At 32.2% G+C, this 20,597-nt stretch overlaps 2 protein-coding genes across 6 annotated transcripts in view; one reads left to right on the top strand and one right to left on the bottom strand.

Moving 5' to 3' along the window:
• The window catches only part of LOC123703883 (calpain-B), a 42,746-nt gene extending 37,676 nt beyond the window's left edge, over positions 1-5,070 (top strand). For 4 of the 5 annotated variants that reach the window (XM_045652067.1, XM_045652064.1, XM_045652066.1 and 1 more), the window contains 4 exons: positions 1,110-1,237; positions 2,410-2,531; positions 3,176-3,249; positions 4,424-5,070. In XM_045652067.1, the coding sequence (XP_045508023.1) occupies positions 1,110-1,237; positions 2,410-2,531; positions 3,176-3,249; positions 4,424-4,506 (407 nt within the window). In that variant the 3' untranslated portion in view covers positions 4,507-5,070. Of the gene's footprint in view, positions 1-1,109; positions 1,238-2,409; positions 2,532-3,175; positions 3,250-3,875; positions 3,949-4,423 lie in introns of all 5 variants that reach the window. The other variant, XM_045652065.1, reaches the window with a different exon arrangement.
• Positions 5,071-6,541: 1,471 nt separating this feature from the next.
• LOC123703677 lies at positions 6,542-20,142 on the bottom strand. Its single transcript, XM_045651757.1, has 20 exons — positions 19,878-20,142; positions 19,587-19,805; positions 19,427-19,504; positions 18,747-18,857; positions 17,812-18,022; positions 17,365-17,432; positions 16,937-17,053; positions 16,339-16,398; positions 15,197-15,256; positions 13,692-13,857; positions 11,192-11,214; positions 10,670-10,885; positions 10,279-10,356; positions 9,829-9,939; positions 9,218-9,428; positions 8,784-8,854; positions 8,331-8,447; positions 7,789-7,851; positions 7,306-7,471; positions 6,542-6,736 (listed from the first exon to the last, which is right to left on the bottom strand). The coding sequence occupies exons 1-20, from the start codon at positions 19,911-19,913 to the stop codon at positions 6,600-6,602; spliced, it is 2,319 nt and encodes a 772-aa protein (XP_045507713.1). The 5' UTR covers positions 19,914-20,142; the 3' UTR covers positions 6,542-6,599.
• Between the last annotated feature and the right edge of the window lie 455 nt (positions 20,143-20,597).

Raw genomic sequence — 20,597 nt, 5'->3', positions numbered from 1 at the left:
TGGGCACTACGCAGTTGCAGATAGGTAGCGGGGTGAGAGCAAGGGGTAGGGGCACACGTTCATATGCGACATGGACATGTGGGGCAAAGTGCACGCAGCTAGTAGATACGTGTGGGGGGCAGGGGACACTTACTTAATGGGGCAAGGGGCACGCAGTCGCAATAAGGTAGCAAGTCGGGGGTAAGGGGCATGCCAATATGGGATATGTGTAGCAGGGGGATAATATTTATTAAAAAGTATGGTTAAATACGTTTTTAAACTTATGCAAAATGTAATTTTTTTGAAAACAACATGTTTTTTTTCTTTTTGTTTATACAAATATTAATGATTGTTTTGTAACTTTCAGGGACTCAGACATCGGTGCATGCTTCTATATATTTTTATATAAATTTAACGAAATGGAGGCTGCATTTTAAAATGTCTGTTTTTGTATGTTTTCTTTTTTTGTATTTTTTATGTATTTTCTGTCTCTTTTCAGGTATTAAGTGAAATAATTAAATATTTTACTGTAAATGTTTGGCTTAAGCTACTAACACTTGATGTAAATTTCATCAAACAATAATTTGATGAAGTTTGCATCCCGCCTCACGCATGTTTATTATACACGAAAATGGGCATTTTAGAATTATTTTTATATTATTTTTTGTATTAATTTAAATCAAGTCACCTCCATTTCTTTAATAATAGTTTTAATTTTTTTTATTCGATAAGATTTATTTATTGGTGTGATGTTATTGAGATATATTGAGAAAAATGAATCTATTATTTACAACTTAAAATGAAAAATAAGCAAGAGAAGGGAAGACACATGTTACAAAAAATATTGTCATCAGACCATACTTTATCTGTTAAGTACGTTACCAAAAACACAATCAAAGAATTTTATACAAAATTTTATTTCGAAAGTTATACCTGAATTAAAATAAACACAACTATTTTACGACCTTAAAAGCCACAAACAATTAAAAATCACAAAAAACGTCATTAATTGTTTTTATTTTTTCGTAAAATATGTACAAGTCGCCATAACATCACACCAATAAAACATTCCGAACCTTGCAAAAAAATTTTTTCATTTTTTTTTTAAATAATTTCTCAAAATACCACAGAACTACACGGTCAGGGCTTCTCGAAGGATGTGTGCAGGAGCATGATAGCTATGCTCGATAAGGACAACTCGGGAGGCCTGGGCTTTGAGGAGTTCAAATCGCTGTGGATCGACTTGCGTAAATGGAGGGTAGGTGTATTTTTTTGTAATTTTTGCAAAAAAATTGTCGAAGATATTAAGATGAATGGTGCTAAGTTGTGTAAATGTACTTTTTTTTTGTTGAAAACATACGATATAAGAAAAAAAGCACAGAAAATGTGAATTGTATCCTATCAGATTGCAAGCTAGAGTTTACTACGTCGGTCGCAATAATGTTGCCTTATGTGCAAAATTGATTAGTGATTCTTCACTTTTATTTGTTGTATATTTATTTTTTCTTATTTTATTTTATCGTTAAATGGAGCATTATAAACAAAATTGCTATTTAGACCTTTATAACATTTTTACAATCTTTATACATTACTAGCTGCGCTCCGCGGTTTTACCCGCATGGCTCCGCTCCTGTTGGCCTAAGCGTGATGATATATAGCCTATAGCCTTCCTCGATGAATGGGCTATCTTACACCAAAAGAATTCTTCGAATCGGACCAGTAGTTCCTGAGATTAGCGCGTTCAAACAAACAAACTCTTCAGCTTTATAATATTAGTATAGATTTTAAGTAAAAAAAAAAGAGTGTGTGTACTGATGTACACGCGTTAGAAGTTATTCTTCTTTGGCGTATGGAAAAAAAATACTAGAATATACACCTTGAACATAGTTATCAATTTTAATACCACCTAGAACTAACTTCATGCTATTAAATTTAGGTGTCGGTGTGCGCGCGCATCGTAAAAATTCACTCTCATCATTTTTCTCCATCGTGCCAAAAGAAGTATAACTTCAAAAATACAGGGTTACTTGTAAAACACCAGCAATCTCGCAGGACAAGATAGCTATCATCATAAGTAACAACATTTGTTCTACGACTTTTGGCAAAACGCAATAAATTATTTTTAAATGATTTTTTAAGCTTTTATTGTACTCTCCTAACTTTTGTAAGTCTATGTTCTATTCATTATCGGATCGACGACGCGACGCCCCCTTCCCCCTCTCGTTCGCTTCTTGTTTACGTAAATTTTAGATGCGCGTAGAGTGTTTATTATTCAAACGGAAAATTAAATGAATATTTATTTTTGTATGAAAGTAAAATCTAACAAATTATCAAAAGTCGTAGAACAAAATATGTTCTTACTTATGATGTTAGCTGGTGTTTTACAAGTAACCATGTATATATAAAACTCACATTAATACGTTATTCCAGGCGGTATTCCGTCTGTACGACACGGAGGGTCGCGGCGCGATCCCGGCGCAGCACTTGCGGGACGCGCTGCACTCGGCCGGCTACACGGTCAACGCGCACGTGCTCAACGTGCTCGCGCACAGGTTGGTGCACGTAAAGTGGACGGGGTGGTCAAAGTAGAGGGGTGGTCAAAGTGCAAGTTGATGGTCAAAGTGAAGGGGGATGGACAAAGTGCAATTGGATGGTCAAAGTGAAAGGGTGGTCAAAGTGTCTGACGACTTGAACTTTGACCATCAACTTGCACTTATTTTTATATAATAAAAATCTTTATTTATCCATAAAGAACCTTCAATTAAATTGAGTGGCAAACACAGTGTAATTGAATGTATGGGTAAATAAATATTTATATTATAAAAAAAAGTGCAAGTTGATGGTCAAAGTGCAAGTTTTCAGACGGGCAAAGTAAAATTACCGGTTCTTCTCCGTTGAAACCGCTTTCCGAATAAGTGGTAAATGCTAAAACTATGTAGGTATAGAAGTGTAATTGAACAAATAAATGTTTGCGTTTGAGTGAATAGTCAAATCAAAAGCGAGTGATCAAAGTAAAGGTGAAAGTTCATTTATATTCTGGGAAATACAAAACAACTCATTTGTAGTTAACTCAAACAAACAACAAGTTTTTTCCTCATAATACTTATCGTATATAAAATATTTATTATTTCTTATATACTATAATTGTCGATACTTGATACATTGGAAAGTTATTTTAACAACAATTTACTTCTAGATACGGCTCCCACGACGGTTACATACAGTTCGATGACTTCATAATGTGTGCTGTGCGACTCAAGACTATGATCGGTGAGATTATATCTTTAATATTAAGGTTTTGCTTGCATTTATATGAAAAAATGTCAGTAAAGTAGAATAAAATCGTGTAGCAGATTAGTTTAGAAATATTGTATTAGTTGGAATAAATAAATGGATTTAGAATGATGGCTTGTTACGAATAGACAATTCCTTATGTAGAAAGAATATAATATATGCTTTATAGCACTAAAAAACTAATCATAAAGCAGCATTCATCTTGTGAACGATCAAGAAAAATAGCTATGCATGATTTATGATTTTTATAAGGAACTAGCTGTTCCCCGCGGTTTCACCCGCATTGCTCCGCTCCTGTTGGTCTCATCGTTATCATATTTAGCCTGTAGCCTTCCTCGATAAATGGGCTATCTAACACCGAAAGAATTTTTCAAATCGGACCAGTAGTTCCCGAGATTAGCGCGTTCAAACAAACAAACTCTTAAGCTTTATAATATTAGCATAAATATATTTTAATTTATCCCATTTGGTAGAACAGTATTAAGACAACTATTTATCCTTCTTTGGTCCACATACATTAAGTAGATCATAGTTATAGATCCAGTAGATTCCTAAATATAGGTATATCGCTAATTAGTATTAAAAAACAATATAAATAACAGCAAACAATGAGCCGCTCGAGAACCTAGAACGCGAGCTGGCGGTGCCGTGAGCGACGCGCGGACACACGAACAAGTATAACTATATATATACACGATATATATACAATTGTGTATACATGTCACATGTCTGTGAGGAACATTTGGCTTTGGTCAAGGTCAAAGTGGTTTTGAATTGCGCTTTGACCGTGGGTCAAAATTTTGATTTTGATGTTTTTATTTTTTATTGAGGTGGTCAAATGTTCCTTGTAGAATTATTATTGTATTATTTGCGATGGTTTAATTTGAAAAAAAAAATGTTTTTTTTTTAATTATAATAATGTTACCAGTTTAAACTAAAATATTATATGAGTATAATTTAAATACCATTCGCAAATAATATTCCATTATTGAGTCGCTTACGGGTGTTTTAGAAAATATTTTTTAACTAAAACTTTTTTTACACACAAAATTTTAAACCCCGTAAACGACTTGTGCATTTACACGCTTACTAATCGTCAAAAATCGCGCCAATTTTTTCCTTTTTTTTAAATATTTTTTATATATTTCAGAAACCTTCAATGGGAGATCATCGGGCGGTGAATACGCTACGTTTTCACTCGACGAATGGCTAAATCGCACAGTCTACTCGTAGACAAACGCCTTAATAACGCTACGTGTATACGCGGCCTAAATGTCCATAATGTTTGAGATTTAATTAGAAGTTTTTTTTATAAGTAAAGTCTATCATCTATGGTCCTTATTCTTATTATCTTGGCTTTAAAATCTTAATTTTCAAAATTTATACATTAATTAAAGTCTAATTGAATCTCACACAATTAATTATACAAAAACTAAGTCACAAATTTTATTCGTACATTTATATTGGTGTTGTGACATTTTTATAATACGGGTATTCACATTTTTCAAAGTATTTTCATATTTTTCGCTATAAAAAAATCATGAACGCAGTATTTTTGTATCCACCGAGTCTTCATTCCATAAAAACTATATTTTTAATCTATAACAATTATTGTCTTAAGTTGCTGTGCGATTAGCTTGAACAGATTACCTATATAACAAATAAACAGATATGAGATAAAAGTGTATGTTACAAAATAAATTGTATTTCTATATGTTGCGATGACAATGCATTTTATTTGCTATTTTTTATTTATGAATTTTTATGTATCAGATCTGAATAAATATGTTATTAAAATTTTGGTGTTTTATTTCATGTATCATCGTCTATTAACGTTATATAATATTTAGTACCTACCATATTCTTAAATTAACCTTCAATTTAGAATAGTTAAAAAACCTATTCTCAGTATGTATTACCGAATATACACAATTTTTTAAATTTCATATAAAATCAGTTCAAGCCCTTTCTGAGGAAAAGGTATGCCAAAAATACTGAATACAAAATAGCAAATGTGAAAATCTTTTCTGTCTGAAGTTTTCTACGGCTAAACAATGTAGGTCTGGGACACAAAATAAAACGATATTGGTATGTAGTCCATAATAATTATTATATTATATCTCTTCACCATAGGTATGCAATTGCGTTGAAAAAAACTACTTAATTTAAGTCATAAAAATGGCTGAGGTGACACATGACCACTGAACCATTCCTAAAGAATTTAACGAAACGACTATCCAAGTGCGAAACGGAAAATATTTCGAAGTAACTAGAATCTTCGCTACAACTGTAGTAAATTATCTATGTACAAGCTAATTTCGTTCATAAAATTCTGTCTTGTCTAGAATTATAAAAGTGTATATTCTAATTATTATTATTGATGCAACAAAAATATTAGAGCATCTAGAATGAATGTATGTTGTCTCTCATCAGTTTAGCACTCATTTAGTTCATTCTCCCTCTACGCCCTGTACCTAACGGCTACAGCATTTTTAAATTGTTTCTGCATATCATAATACTAGCTTTCCACCCGCAGCTTCGCCCGCGCAGCCAAAGAAAAACCCGCATAGTTCCCGTTCCCGTGGGATTTCCGGGATAAAACCTATCCTATTTCCCGGGGTAAAAAGTAGCCTATGTCCTTTCTCGGGTGTCAAAATATCTCAATACCAAATTTCATGCAAATTGGTTCAGTACTTTAGGCGTGATTGAGTAACAGACAGACAGACAGACAGAGTTACTTTCGCATTTATAATATTAGTATGGATTATTAGGTATAAACTAAATGCTAAAACCTAAGCTTATGTATCGGCGCATTTACATCAAACAAACAGAGCTAGAGCAAGAGCATACTTTTGTGGTCTTTTAGTGTAAACGAAAACACGTATTCGGTGTTGTTCAGTATTAGAACATTGCATAGATTTTTTCAAACGCAATAAGAACAACGAAAGAATGCTCTACGCCTGTTTACACTAAATTTAACTTAGTTGGGTAAGATTTTAGAATGAGCATTCGCTCGTTTCATGTAAATGCACTGTTACTGAATGACATTATCCAGAGATATTGAGTTGTACTTTAAATACATCAGCTGCTAACTTGTTTTCAAAATAAAACTCGATGCGTAGGCAGGTTTTGAAAGTTCCGAGTTTATCTGGTACTAACTTTACGTTCTAAAATCTAAAGCTATTCTTTTGAATCTTGTTTACTCATTAGTACCTACATTATAGTCAATAGTAAAAATTTAGGAGTATTTTTGAAATAAAAACCAATATCACATAAAATCATTTATTAATACACCTTATATATATACAATATTTTACACACTACATTCACCATTCTTCCCAATTTTCCTCAGCTACGATATTTTCATCTTGCGTTGGTTCCGAAAGAGATATTTGCTTTAAAACCGCTTCGGGAATCTTGTATGTCGGTGAATCTGATCCACGTATGATCAGTTTACAGCCTCCTGGAATAAGTAATAATAATATTATAATATGAAATTGATTTGTTTAAATTGACTTGTTTAGTGTGAAATGAAGTAGTTTTTAACCGACTTCAAAAAAAAGGAGGAGGTTATCAATTCTGCCGGTATTTTTTTTTTTTTAATTTATGGGTAACATATATGAAGCAAGAAGCTATGTGTATAATAATGACTTATTATTACTTATTATGATGCAATATGTTTTCGAAAGTTTTTCTTATATATATTACAGTGTGATTGGCTTTTTAATCACTTTTATTACAAAGTCATTAAAGTTTATCGATTTTTGGTATAGTTTATGCAATTGTGAATGCAAGATATGTATGGGCTGGGTGAACACTGAACACGTATTCTGATATCTGTAAATAATTACGTATTCTAATTTCTCAATTTTTTTGAGTAATATTATGACTTTAAAGCTTGAATAGAAAAATTATATTAAAATGATTTGGTAGTGGATTTGCGATCTGAGCACTGTGTATGCAATTTGATAGCAGAGGGATTCAAAAATAATAAGATAAAGTACAATAAGATTGGATATGGGATAACAATACCTATCGTAACACCATCTTCATTCATTATGTTCATGTACGAATGCCGTGTTAGTTTGAACATCACCAAATTGAACATAATATCCGATCTGTGTATAGTTCTAGCGCCAAACTTCTTTAGGAATACTTTAACTTCTTCGCGCCCGGGGAAATATGGCTCGCCGTATATCTGTGAAAAATAAATACAAATAACTAAAATATTAATGAGAATTTTTATCTGAAATATTATGTGATAAAAATAATAGTCATATTTTGTGATCGAATATTGGCTTGGAAATATAAATGTCTCTTTTACTGATATATGATTTATAGTATAACATGCAGTTAAAAAAAATATTAAAAAGTTTGTTGAATGGCGACATTATGTTATTGCACGAGTTTTAAATTATAATTAATGAGTAATGTGTACATACACACATCCATAAATTATCTATTTACATTATTAAATGGCATTTAAAAAAAAATTATAAATGCATGAAACCATACCCTAACATCATAGAACGATTGCTTCACAGGCTGCAAATGTGTACTTGTCACCTCTTGGACCATCTGTAAAAAGGCAATAATCTTCCATTATCTTCTATTAAATCAAAATTTATTATATTTTTCGAAGAAAAACCCGCATAGTTCCCGTTCCCGAGGGATTTCCGGGATAAAACCTATCCTATCTCTCAAGTTGGATCGAACTGCACATGGTGTTTGGTGGTGGTGGTTTAGGAGTCCATTGAGGACAAACATTGTGACACGAGATTTATATATATTAAGAAGATAAAGCCAATACAGTGTAAATTTCCATGACTGTTGTATAAAACATTCATTGAAATTTACACCTTATTTATTTACTGTAAAGTTCAAAGTCTCGTATCACTCAATAGAAAACTACACGCGTAGACAGAGTTTTGATTCGGACAATTTTTAAGCATTATATGTCTAATTGTTTATTATACAACAGAGTATTGAGAGCCAAAAAGATTATGCGTGTTACTTAACTAACTTTACGAACTTTACCTAATGATTAAATAACTTACCAATGCCAAGTATGGCGCTATTTTCTTCAACTGTTTCCTAACATTAACTCTTGCTTTCTCTTCTTCAGTCTGGTCTGGGTGTGATTCTGTTTTTAAATTATTTATGTGCTCTGTTACCTGTAAAATATGAAACAAAAATTGCAAAAATTAAAAAAGTGTGCTATTAAGATTTAAAATATAATCACGCTAGTTGATTCCCCTCCCCTCCCTCCCGCGGCTTCGCTCGCTTTGCCTAAACCCAGTAAATGATATACTAAAACCTCGAGAATCATTCTATCCATTAAAAAAACCGCATCAGAATCCGTTGCGTAGTTTTGAAGATTTAGGCATAAATAGGGACATAGGGACTTTGTTTTATACTATGTAGTCATGTTACAAATAAACAAAATTTACTACTTTTTTATTTAAAGTATGCTGTATATTGAATTACAAATTACTTAAAAATAATCTTACCTTCTTGATAATTCTCTCCGAGTATTTATTGCACGTTTCTCTCGCGTTATCATGGCGTACGTTATTTATAACTGGAAAATACATTTCATTCTTTAGTATTACTTTTTACTAGCTGTACCCCGCCGCTCCTGTTGGTCTTAAAGTGATGATATATAGCTCCTATATCCTCGATAAATGGGCTATCTATATAATATATAGATATATATAATTTTTCAAATCGGACCAGTAGTTCCTGAGATTAGCGCGTTCAAACAAACAAACAAAATCTTCAGCTTTATAATATTAGTATAGATGTGACATGCATGACAATTCTTTATTTCATTAAACCAAGCAAACAAAGCCGCAGGCAACAACCACTACGCAATTTTTAATTTCCTTTAACTAAGCAAACGCAGCCGCGGACAACAACAACTAAATATATATAAAAACCTTACCATCCGGATTATAATGCACAACCGTCAAGTCCTTCTCGCTAATCTGCGACCTCTGCTGCGCCTGCGCATCCTCCAACATGTGCAAAGTGCACAAAATGAATTGGAAATCACCAAAATGTGGATGGGCTTTACGATATGCCCAGCTAAGTTTGGACGGTGGGTTGTTTATTTTAGACGAGTTGGCAACACGTCGCAGTCTTTCTGCTACCGTCTGGAAATTTAGAGATAATTATTATTGAGAAGTTTAAAGACGTTTTATCGAATTTTAAAAGCGATTTATAAGATGAACACTTTACAGCAAGCTTTGACCTGGGGAGACAGAATAAATCGCATTTGAAATATGTCAAAAAATAGTTAATTTCTTGATAATACTTGCATAAAATCAAACAAGACAATAATCATTATATTTATAGTTCAAACTTAAAGACATTTATAGCTTTTCTGGGATACTTTTAGGAGTATAAAACATTCAAACTTGAAGTTGTTTCTTTGGTTTATTTAGTGAAACATGTTTATACTACTGTAACAAACAATCCTACCTAATAATGATTATTTTTGCACTTAAAAAAATTATGCATACTTAACTTGCATGCTTAAAAAACAATACTCACAAGACAAATATTATCCATAAGCTGATGATTCGTCTTTTTACTGAGATTAAGTAGTCCTGTAAACTTGTATACCATTTCCTTGATAATTTCATTGTGAACTTTTTTAAAACACTGTAAAATAAGATCAATAATATTAACCTACTACAATAAAAGAAAGTAAGTGCTAGTAATTTCAACATCACCTTAAATTGATTTTTTTACAAATACGTAGCACACATGTGACATGTTAATTAAATCCAATAAGAAAATTATTATTTAAGTTGATTTATATTACGCTATTATATTTTATTATATTAATATTTTACTTCATATAAATAAATCAATTTCTAGCTCTTAACCAAACGCCTATAACCTTTAGAGGTTAAAACATTAAAAATATGTAGTTCCTAAGATTATTGCGATCAAACAAACAAACTCTTCAGCTTTTTTATTAAAACAATATAGACTTACCTCCTCTGGTGTTAATTCCAATGGAATATTCATCACTCTGCGCATCCTGTTCGGCAATGTTGCTGGTTTTGCCGATAACTAAAACAGGAATAGGAAAATCAGTACACATTTATTAAAGTTTCAAGTATTGTTTATTGATGAGTTATTTCTCATAAACAATAACAAAAGTATATAAAAATACTTAAATTTAAATGACAAATTGAAATACTATGGGTTATTCACATTTCTTCTGGATGTGTTAATTAAAATTAAAATATAACCTGAAACACATTTTTAGAGGTAAATAAAAATTGAAATGCCCAGATTTCCTTCCAGTGTGCATAATGAAATAAAATAAAATAAATGCAGAGAAAAAAGAGACATTTATTATATTATTATTATAGTTACTTACATTTGGAACCGACGAAGGGACATATGCTTTAAACTTTAATTTTCCACTTGGTGTCTCGCTATCATTGATTCTTTTTAAAACATCGTTTACATTCAAATTGGCTGATAGTCTTATATAACCAATCTTCGGCCTGTTTTTCTTCGACTCAAAGCCGAGAGCTTCAAAATTGCCTTTCACAATCCAGGAAAGCTTTCTTATAAAAAGTTTCATTGTTAACTGAAACAATAATTAGATATCCTTAGTTATATTGTAATTGCGAAGGTGTATGCTTGTTTTATTTTTAACGGTGCAACAGAACCATTTTATGATATGATTTTAGTGTCTGCCCTGGATATAGTGAGGATTCAAGATAGTGGTAGTAGTAGGCTACTTTTTTACCGCGGTCAAACATCACATTCCCATAAGAATTTCCTGTGATTTACGCAAGCGAAAACGAGGGCTAAAAGCTATTTATTTCTTCATGTTTTTGTGTAATTAAATCAAGCAGCTTCTAAAACTAACATAATACCTATTATTGATTACCTTTTGCGGCACACCATCTACGGCTATTACAGTCATTTTTGTGACACTGTATTAAAACTTTTGTAACAATAAAATTTCTAAAGCGATTAATTTTATTTTATATCACCCACGGAGTAATATTTAGTAAGATTTTAATTGGAAAGATATGAATTAATTTAAAAAGGGGAAGCAAGCTCAAAGTTGACATCTAAATCTGACATCTGACAATACATTTTTATGGCACCATGCTTGATAGTTGCCACTTGCCAGTTGCAGTCACAGAGCAAGTAATATATTAGTAGTTCTTTATAGTTGCACTTTTTAGCATGGAAGCTTGGTATAATAGTGACAAATATTATTTAAATTATCTTTGTAACTTTTGTAAAAATTGAACTCTTTATTATAGTTACTCAGATAAGACGTTGTATCATTAAAGTACCTAGCATTACCCGGAACACTCACTTGAGTGTAAACCTTGGTGTAAACCTTGGTGTAAACCATATAATATTATGTATTACTTTACTCTTTGGTGTAAACATTCGTACAACTGCAACGCACGAATGTTCGCACGAAAAAAAATACTAATTATGAATTGTAATGATTAAATTGTTCAAGTTCACAATTCATTAATTAATGTTATTTAATAAGATTTATTACTAGCGAGGAAGAACTTGCTTTTAAGGAATGGCAAATAGTACCCAAATGAGTATTTAATTTAAATTTTCTACCTCCCACCTATATTTTAAATTATTTAAAATATTTGTAATACGTAACTGCTAAGCTTACTAGTGTACAGGGTACTATGAAATATCTCTATCTGACTCGTTAATTTTAATAATATTTTTGAGTTGAACAATTCAAAAATATTAATAAACAAGTCTAACTAAAATCTAACGCAAAATTTTACAAATTTACATGGTGTTTTGAATTTTTAAATTGGCTTCCTAATTACTTTTAATTAGGAGTAAGCTGAATTAAGCTATTAGGAACAAACAGAATTAATCAACTCTTACATAATTTTTTTTTATCATAAACAAGAATAAAAAGCAAAAACTTCCCATTTCCTAATAACTTTATTTATTACTAGCTGTTCCCCGCGGTTTCACCCGCATTGCTCCGCTCCTGTTGGTCTTAGCGTGATGATATATAGCTTATAGCCTTCCTCCGTCCTCGATAAATGGGCTATCAGGTATAAGCTTCTTGGGGCTATCTAACACCGAAAGAATTTTTCAAATAGGACCAGTAGTTCCCGAGATTAGCGCGTTCAAACAAACAAACAAACTCTTCAGCTTTATAATATTAGTATAGATTTAGTTTTAGCATTCAAAGTGCTTTAAATGAGATTAAAAAAAACAATATTTTTTATAATCATTTATTTATCCATTTCTTATAAACTAATATATTCACACGATTTAATTCACCAATCTTCTCAATTTTTAATCGGAACTGAGCCTTGTGATATTTGCTGTATAACCTCTTGAGGAATCTTGTATATTGGAAAATCTGTCCCGCGTATGTATAGCTTACAGTCCGCTGAAAATATATTCAAAACTGATGATATTATAAGAAAAAAAAGTGTAGATAGGCTAAAAGCTATCGGGGCACGGGCAAATGTGGCCAATTAGTCAGATTTGACTTCACCTGTCTCATTCACACACACGATGATTGAATCATGCCATCTTACTTTGACGTCTGATCGTGTTTGTGTGCCGTTTTTGAAGATCGTACTATGTTGTATTGGTAAAATATCTACACCTTTTTACTTCTAATATCATAATATACAAATAAAATATATCGAACATCATGTCAGATCACAGATGGGATCAATATTTAGATAAGATACATATTGGTTATAGGATAAAATGTTCTTATGCAATAGAATGTAATTAATAAGCTTCTCTGCTATGGGATTTCTTAAGGGATTGAGTAAATACTTAACATTGGGTTTAATCACAAATTGAATTTCAATTCAATTGACTTTTAAATGAATGATGGGATTTCCATATGACATCTCATATGCGGATTGCTTATGCGATCATTGAAGCTATAATATGTTCTACACGTTAGTCTGTATGAGATATACACACCAACATAAAAAAAAATCGGTTTTTTAATTCTAGCTTTTTTGCTAACTCTTTATTTCCTTAATCTGTGAATGCAGTTTAAAATATCTTAAAAAGTTATGCATGATTTCCTGAGAAAGTATTCCTGTAATTGTAATGGTAAGGATACCTGCCCTTACTGACCCGTCTCAAAAATCCATCTGTATATTCCATACACACATCTATTATACTAGCTGCGCTTCGCGGTTTCACCCGCGTGGCTCCGCTTCTGTTGGTCTTAGCGTGATGATATATAGCCTGTGGCCTACCTCGATAAATGGGCTTTCAAACACCGAAAGAATTTTTCAAATCGGACCAGTAGTTCTTGAGATTATCGCGTTCAAACAAACAAACTCTTCAGCTTTATATTATTAGTATAGATGTACATTAGGATCACATATTATGGGATAGTGTATTACCTATTATAGTCCCATCATGAGCCAACATCTTATTATACGCCTGCCGCGAGACTTTCACATGAAGCAAGTTAAACATGGTGTCCGCTCTGTGTATCGATCTTGCGGAAAATTTCTTTAGAAAACCTTTCACTGCCTCGTTACCAGGGAAATATGGCTCGCTGTATATCTGTTGAATATTATATAAAAAATATAGAGATATATTATGTACATAAAAGCGATGAGTTATAGATATATGACTAATATAGTTAAAAAAGACGTGTCAGAAGTGAAACTTCATTGACAAGACTCAAAGACACCAAATTCGTCGCCTTACTCCTTGGCGTGATTGATGGTATTGCCATGATGCGACCTTGAAATTTTACTCTCAACGTGCCCAAAGAAATAAAAGTTTCACTTCAAAAACACTTCGAAAAATGTTTAGTGACAAAGTGACCAAATATTTTATGAGCAAGAATTACTACTTAAATTGTATTGCAATTTGCAATTCAGAAGTTTCTAGGCCCAAATTTTTTACCGAGAACTATTTATGAATGCAAAGAAGCACACAATTCACAATTTATTCCTCTCTTTCTTTCTTGAAAAGTATTAAAATTGCAAGATTGGATTAGGCTTAAATAAAAAGTTCGATTTCTTTAATAGTACTTTACTAGCTTACCGCCCGCGGCTTCGCCCGCTTTGTCTAACACCTAATAAATTATATACTAAAACCTTCCTCTTGAATCACTCTATCTATTAAAAAAAAACGCATCAAAATCCGTTGCGTAGTTTTAAAGATTTAAGCATACAAAGGGACATAGGGAAATAGGGACAGAGAAAGCGACTTTGTTTTATACTATGTAGTGAAGTTATAGTTCAGGATACATCGCCCATTTTTGCAAGTGACTACTATCAAGCTGATTTTCCGTTTGTAGCTTTATTTTGATGAGACACCGAATAATTTCGTGTACGAAACTCTCGATTGTGGTAGCTAACAGAGATAACAAGGATAAAATTTTTTGATTTGATGGTTCTCAAATATTTATTACGCAATTTGTAGGACAATATGTCTGTTGAATTATATAAACATTAACTAAGTGAAAACAAAAAAATCAGCTTGTTAGTAATCATTTATGATGACCTCGTTATCGATACACTTTGGAAAGGGGGACTCTTTGAACAAACCATAGATTTTGTAGGACAAATATTTTTTCGAATAATTTAGGTAATTATCTTCAGATTGAACAAAAAAAAAAATTCATTCAGTTAGTAATAAATATTTGAGAACCATCAAATCAAAAAATTTTATCCTTGTTATCTCTGTTAGCTACCACAATCGAGACTTTCGTACACGAAATTATTCGGTGTCTCATCAAAATAAAGCTACAAACGGAAAATTAGCTTGATAGTAGTCACTTGCAAAAATGGGCGATGTATCCTGAACTATTATTTACATTAAGATAATCGTTTTTTTGTTTTATTTTATTTTTGCTTTTGTTTATTACATGATAATTAAAATAAATTCATACCCGCACGTTGCACAAAGACTGCTTCATCGGTTTCATATAGTTCGGTGGAAGCTCTGGTACCTGAACAAAAACGAAAAATGAAAGTACATCCTACTAATATTATAAATGTGAAAGTTTGTGAGGATGGATGTTTGTTATTCTTTCACGCAAATACTACTGAACCGATTGCAATGAAATTTGGTATGTAGGTAGCTGAAGATCCAGAATAAGACTACTTTTAATCCCGGAAATCCCACTCCAACAAATATTGGAATCCAATACTTAACTACCAATAAATGAATGAACGAACGAACGAATGAATGATGAACGCTTTATTGTACACTAGCTTCCGCCCGCGACTCCGTCCGCGCGGATGTCGGTCTTCGCGTGGATGGTTTATTTCTCCATTTTGAGTAACTCTGACAATGACATCTTATAAATATCTATTGGACCCAAATACGGCTAAGCCTAATACGCAACGTGTGTTCGCGGTTCTACAGTACAACGTCTATGGATAAAACTGAAAAATTAAGATTAATTTTATTCTACGTATTTTTCCAGGATAAAAAGTATCCTATTTTACGCCCAGGATAAGGTATAATTTAATGATGAATACCAAGTTTCATCGAAATCGAACCGTTAATTTTCAGTTTTCACGTGATGCCTTCACATACAGACAGACAGACAAAATTTTTTTAATCACATGCACATGCATGAGGGTTTGCTATCGATCCAGTAACACCCCCTGGTATTTATTTTTTCAATATTTTCAATGTACAGAATTGACCCTTCTACAGATTTATTATATGTATAGAAGACTATTACAAGTACTAAATATATATAGTTTTACAAACACACATACATACTAAATCTCAACCAGGCAAAACAATTTATATTATAGAAATTACAAATGCGAAACTGTGAGAATGGATGTGTGTATGTTTGTTATTCTTTCACGAAAAAACTACAGAATTTGGATGAAACCTTACAGTAATTATACACCAGAAAAACAAATACTTAATTTTGTCCGCAGGTTCGTCCGCGGGTGAACCCGCAGGTCACAGGTAGTACAAAATAAAATAGTAATACAATAAATACATTCGACATGGGCATTCATTTTATGGGCTGATGATGATGATGAAATACATTCATTTATCACATACCTGAGTTTTGTGAGCTTTATTCAACGGAACCAATTGCGATGCTGTGACTTCTCTGATGATCTGAAAAAAGCATAATCATACAATATAGGAAATTTTGCCGTCGCAATTTTATTCATTTATTGATTCATGCTTATAAATATAAGACTACATCTATACTAATATTATAAAGAAGAAGAGTTTGTTTGTTTGTTTGAACAAGCTAATCTCAGGAATGGTCCGATTTAGAAAATTCTTTCGGTGTTAGATAGCCCATTTATCGAGGAAGGCTATAGGCTATATATCATCACGCTAAGACCAACAGGCGTGGAGCACTGCGGGTAAAACCGCAGGGCACAGCTAGTAATACAAAAAATAAAATCAAAATGCAATAATTTACATTTGTATAAACAAACTAAAGATCATACAATCTATAAAATAAATAATATCATAAAAATGTATATCATACAATCTGCCATTCTTGAGTTAGTGATGGTATGGTGTTAGTTACAAGGATAATTTGCATTAACAATTAATTTTTTTAAAACATTTTGCCTACACAGATTTTATGCAATTGCATAGTAAATGTATCTATTATAAAACATAAAACTTTCTTTCTTACCGTTGATAAATACGGTTGTACTTTTTTCAATTGTTTCCTAACATTAACTCTTGCTTTCTCTTCTTCACTCTGTTCCGGATTAGAGTCTGTTATTAACGAATTAATGTATTCATGCACCTGTTAAAAATAAATTTATTTAATTTTACGAATGTGTATACGAAATTCGAATAATTATATTTAAGAAAAAAAACATAAGAGCGTATGTGCCGAGGACACGTGTGTAAGAAGTGAAACTTCTTTGGCAAGATTCAAAGATACAAAAATCGTCGCCTTACTCAATGACGTGACGATATTGCCATGACGCGACCTTGAAATTTTGCTCTGAACGTGCCAGAAGTTTCACTTGAAAAAATTTTACGCATATAGAGCCCTTCATTATTGGTATAAATAATAAAATATTTGTAGATATAGTAGAATTAAAATCTTACCCTTTTCATTATTCTGTCTGAGTATTTATTAGTATCATCCTTTATTTTCTCAAAACGTGTAACAACAGCTGTAAAAAAAGATCACAATACATGATTTTTTTATTATATTTTATTAGTATTTTCTAGTGTTTGATTTTACGTGAGTATTATATGTTTAGAAATTAAAGACTAGAAGAATAAATCGCGTTTAAAATCCGTTAAATAGTCTTTAGTTTCTAAATTATATTTTACTTCGCGGCTTCGCCCGCTTTGCCTAAAACTTATAAATTATATACTTAAACCTTCCTCTTGAATCACTCTATCTATAAAAAAAAACGCATCAAAATCTGTTGCTTAGTTTTAAAAATTTAAGCATAGGGATATAGGGACAGAGAAAGCGACTTTATTTTATACTATGTACATAGATATGTAGTTAAAAAAAATCTGATTAAAATACAAAACACTCACGATTAGGATTAACATGCACAACCATCAAGTCCTTCTCGCTGATCTGTGTCCTCGGCTGCGCCTGCGCATCCTCCAACATATGCAAAGTGGACATGATAAGTCTATAATCACCAACATGCGGATGAGCCTTTCTGTACGCTGAACTCAATTTGAACGGCGTGTTGTTTATTTTAGTTGAGTTAGCGACGCGTCTCAGTTTTTCCGCTACTGCCTGGAATAAATATGGCTTGATATTTATATCTACAACCGCATTGGTACAGTGGTTGACGGGTGAGCGTAGAACCGAGGGGTCCTAGGTTCGATTCCCGGTAGAGATGAAGAAAAAAAATGTCTCTGTCTGGCAGGACTCAGTAGGCTGATCACCTACTTCATACTTGTCCCTAAAGAAAATCAATCAGTGAAACAAATGTATAATGTCCCTTAACCCACTAGGGGACATGGGACTTCACACAATATTTATACTACCTGTCCCGTCAAATGTTGTTCTGCCTTACTCTTATCACTAAGGGGTATAAAAAAATAGATGCTGTTTGATTTTCAGACATACAAACTAATGTGTAAATAAATTTAATTAGAATCGGTCAAGCTGTTTCGGAAGAGTATGGTAAGTAACATTGTGATACAAGAATTTTATATATTTCACTAGCTTTACGCTCGCGGCTTTGCCCGCGTTTAAAAAAAAACATAGTTCCCGCTACCATGGGATTTCCGAGATAGAACCTATCCTATTTATTATATATTATGGATTAACACAATCCAAGTTACCCTCTATATATATGTGCTAAATTTCATTGTAATCGGTTCAGTAGTATTTGCATGAAAGAGTAACAAACATACACATCCATCCTCACAAACTTTTGCATTTATAATATTAGTAGGATAGGATAGAACTAGTAGGAAGTAAGATTGCATGTGCTATAAAAAACTATACTTACAAAACAAATGTTCTCCAAAAGCTTGTGATTTGTCTTTTGACTGATTCTCAGTAATCCTGTAAACTTGTACACCAGTTCTGTGATAATTTCACTGTGGACTTTTAGAAAACACTGAAACAAAAATGACAGCTCAAAATATTAAAAATATTATAATGGCTCCTTGTTCATTTTAACATGGCTAAAATTTTTTTCATAGAAATGTTAAAAACAAGTTTTCGAACCAAATCGACCATGTAGGTACTCTAAAGTAAGAATACAACTTTCTATAATGATGAATGATTATAATGTACATATTATGTATTTTGTAAAATTAAATTGTAAAACTGACATGATTAAAAAGAGCAACTATGGAGTTTCTTGCCGATTCTTCTCCGTAGATACTGCTTTCCGAATCGGTGGTAAATGTTAAAATATGTAATGACGTTTCAAAAGTGCTTCTAAAAGAAGTCTAATTGAATAAATAAATGTTTGAGTTTGAGTTTTGAGTTTATAGTGAGTCTCTTTTCAAAGCAATTTTTTTGTTATTCATATGTAAGTAGTATGTATTTTAATAAGACAGGCAAAGGAAACAAAAAATTAATAAAAATTTGATTGTAAGGATTTGAATCAAGGAAGTTTTTTTAATAAATATAAACACACATACTACCTTAATATATTTTAGAATTTCAAAAAATATATACCTCTTCTGGTGATAATTCCAATGGTATGTGTATAACTCTCCTCAATTTGTTTGACAAAGTTAAAGGTTTTCCTGTGAACTAGAATAGAAGAAAAGGTTTATAAAATTTTCAGTCATTTACAAATCTGAAGAAAAATGCAATAGGTAATCCAAATATTTACATTTGGAACTGATGTAGGTACAAACGCTCTGAACCTCAATTTTCCACTCGGTGTCTCATTGATTCTCCTTATAACTTCGCCAACATTCAAATTCGGCGACAATTTTAAATAACAAGTCTTTGAACTATTATTTTTATTAGTTTGCGAGTCAAACCCGAGGGCTTCAAAATGACCTTTCACAATCCAAGAAAGCTTTCTAATAAATAGTTTCAAAGGCATCTGAAACAAAAATACAGATATCAATTGATATTTTTGAGTAAAAACATGCAAGTACAGTAATTAAATTCTTACCTTTGGCGGTACATCATCCACCGCAATCACGGTCATTTTTATGAGTATGTTATGAATATTTCGTCAGCATAAATTGTTTACTGTGCTAATTAGATTTTATAATGGTGTTGGTGTATACCAATTACCACAGAGGCCAGAGCAAGTAATCACAGGTGTATACAAGTGGTATACAATATTCTGAAATAGGTATGCGGTGTTTACTGAGGGTGTTTATTAATAGATCTGTGGAGTGTGGTGTATATTATATTATAGGAATCCTCACGGAGCAAGCACAGAGCAAGTATGCAAGTGGTAGGTATGCAAGTAAATAACTTTGTAAATTGTTAAATAAACATAGAACACAGAGCAAGTATACAGAATAAAATAGTAAGCAAGGTCATAGAGAAGTAATACTGTGGGAAAGCAAGTGGAAAGCAAGGTGTTGCCCAGTAATAAATGGGTTCCACTTTTGGTTCTCAAACACCGTTGCACGGAAATGGAAGAAAATATAAATATTTAAAACTAGGTTAACAAAGCAATTTGAATTCTTAGTTATAGGTGCTATTAGTCCTCTTTTGGCTGTCGTAATCGTTTTGCACTTTTCTTAAAAATTTAACCATTTATACGAGATTTATACAATATTATAAGGATCGCCACATTACTTGCTCTGTGATCGCCACCCTAAATCGAGTTCCACTCAGTTCCACTGATAATAACTAAGTTAATTACGGATAATAAACA

This window comes from Colias croceus, chromosome 27 (assembly GCF_905220415.1).
Source record: "Colias croceus chromosome 27, ilColCroc2.1".
NCBI classification, from domain to species: domain Eukaryota; kingdom Metazoa; phylum Arthropoda; class Insecta; order Lepidoptera; family Pieridae; genus Colias; species Colias croceus.
Note: the sequence above shows the minus strand (reverse complement) of the source record. Positions and strands in the feature narration are given on the sequence as shown.

What these genes read in the sequence shown, in the direction of transcription:
- LOC123703677 (XM_045651757.1), bottom strand. Translation starts at nt 19,913, where the DNA reads ATGACCGTGATTGCGGTGGATGATGTACCGCCAAAG. An exon ending in TACCTACATCAGTTCCAAAT is followed by an intron (nt 19,505 to 19,586) that starts GTAAATATTTGG and finishes CTTCTATTCTAG; the next exon opens with TTCACAGGAAAACCTTTAAC. An exon ending in TTATGGATAATATTTGTCTT is followed by an intron (nt 9,429 to 9,828) that starts GTGAGTATTGTT and finishes CTAAATTTCCAG; the next exon opens with ACGGTAGCAGAAAGACTGCG.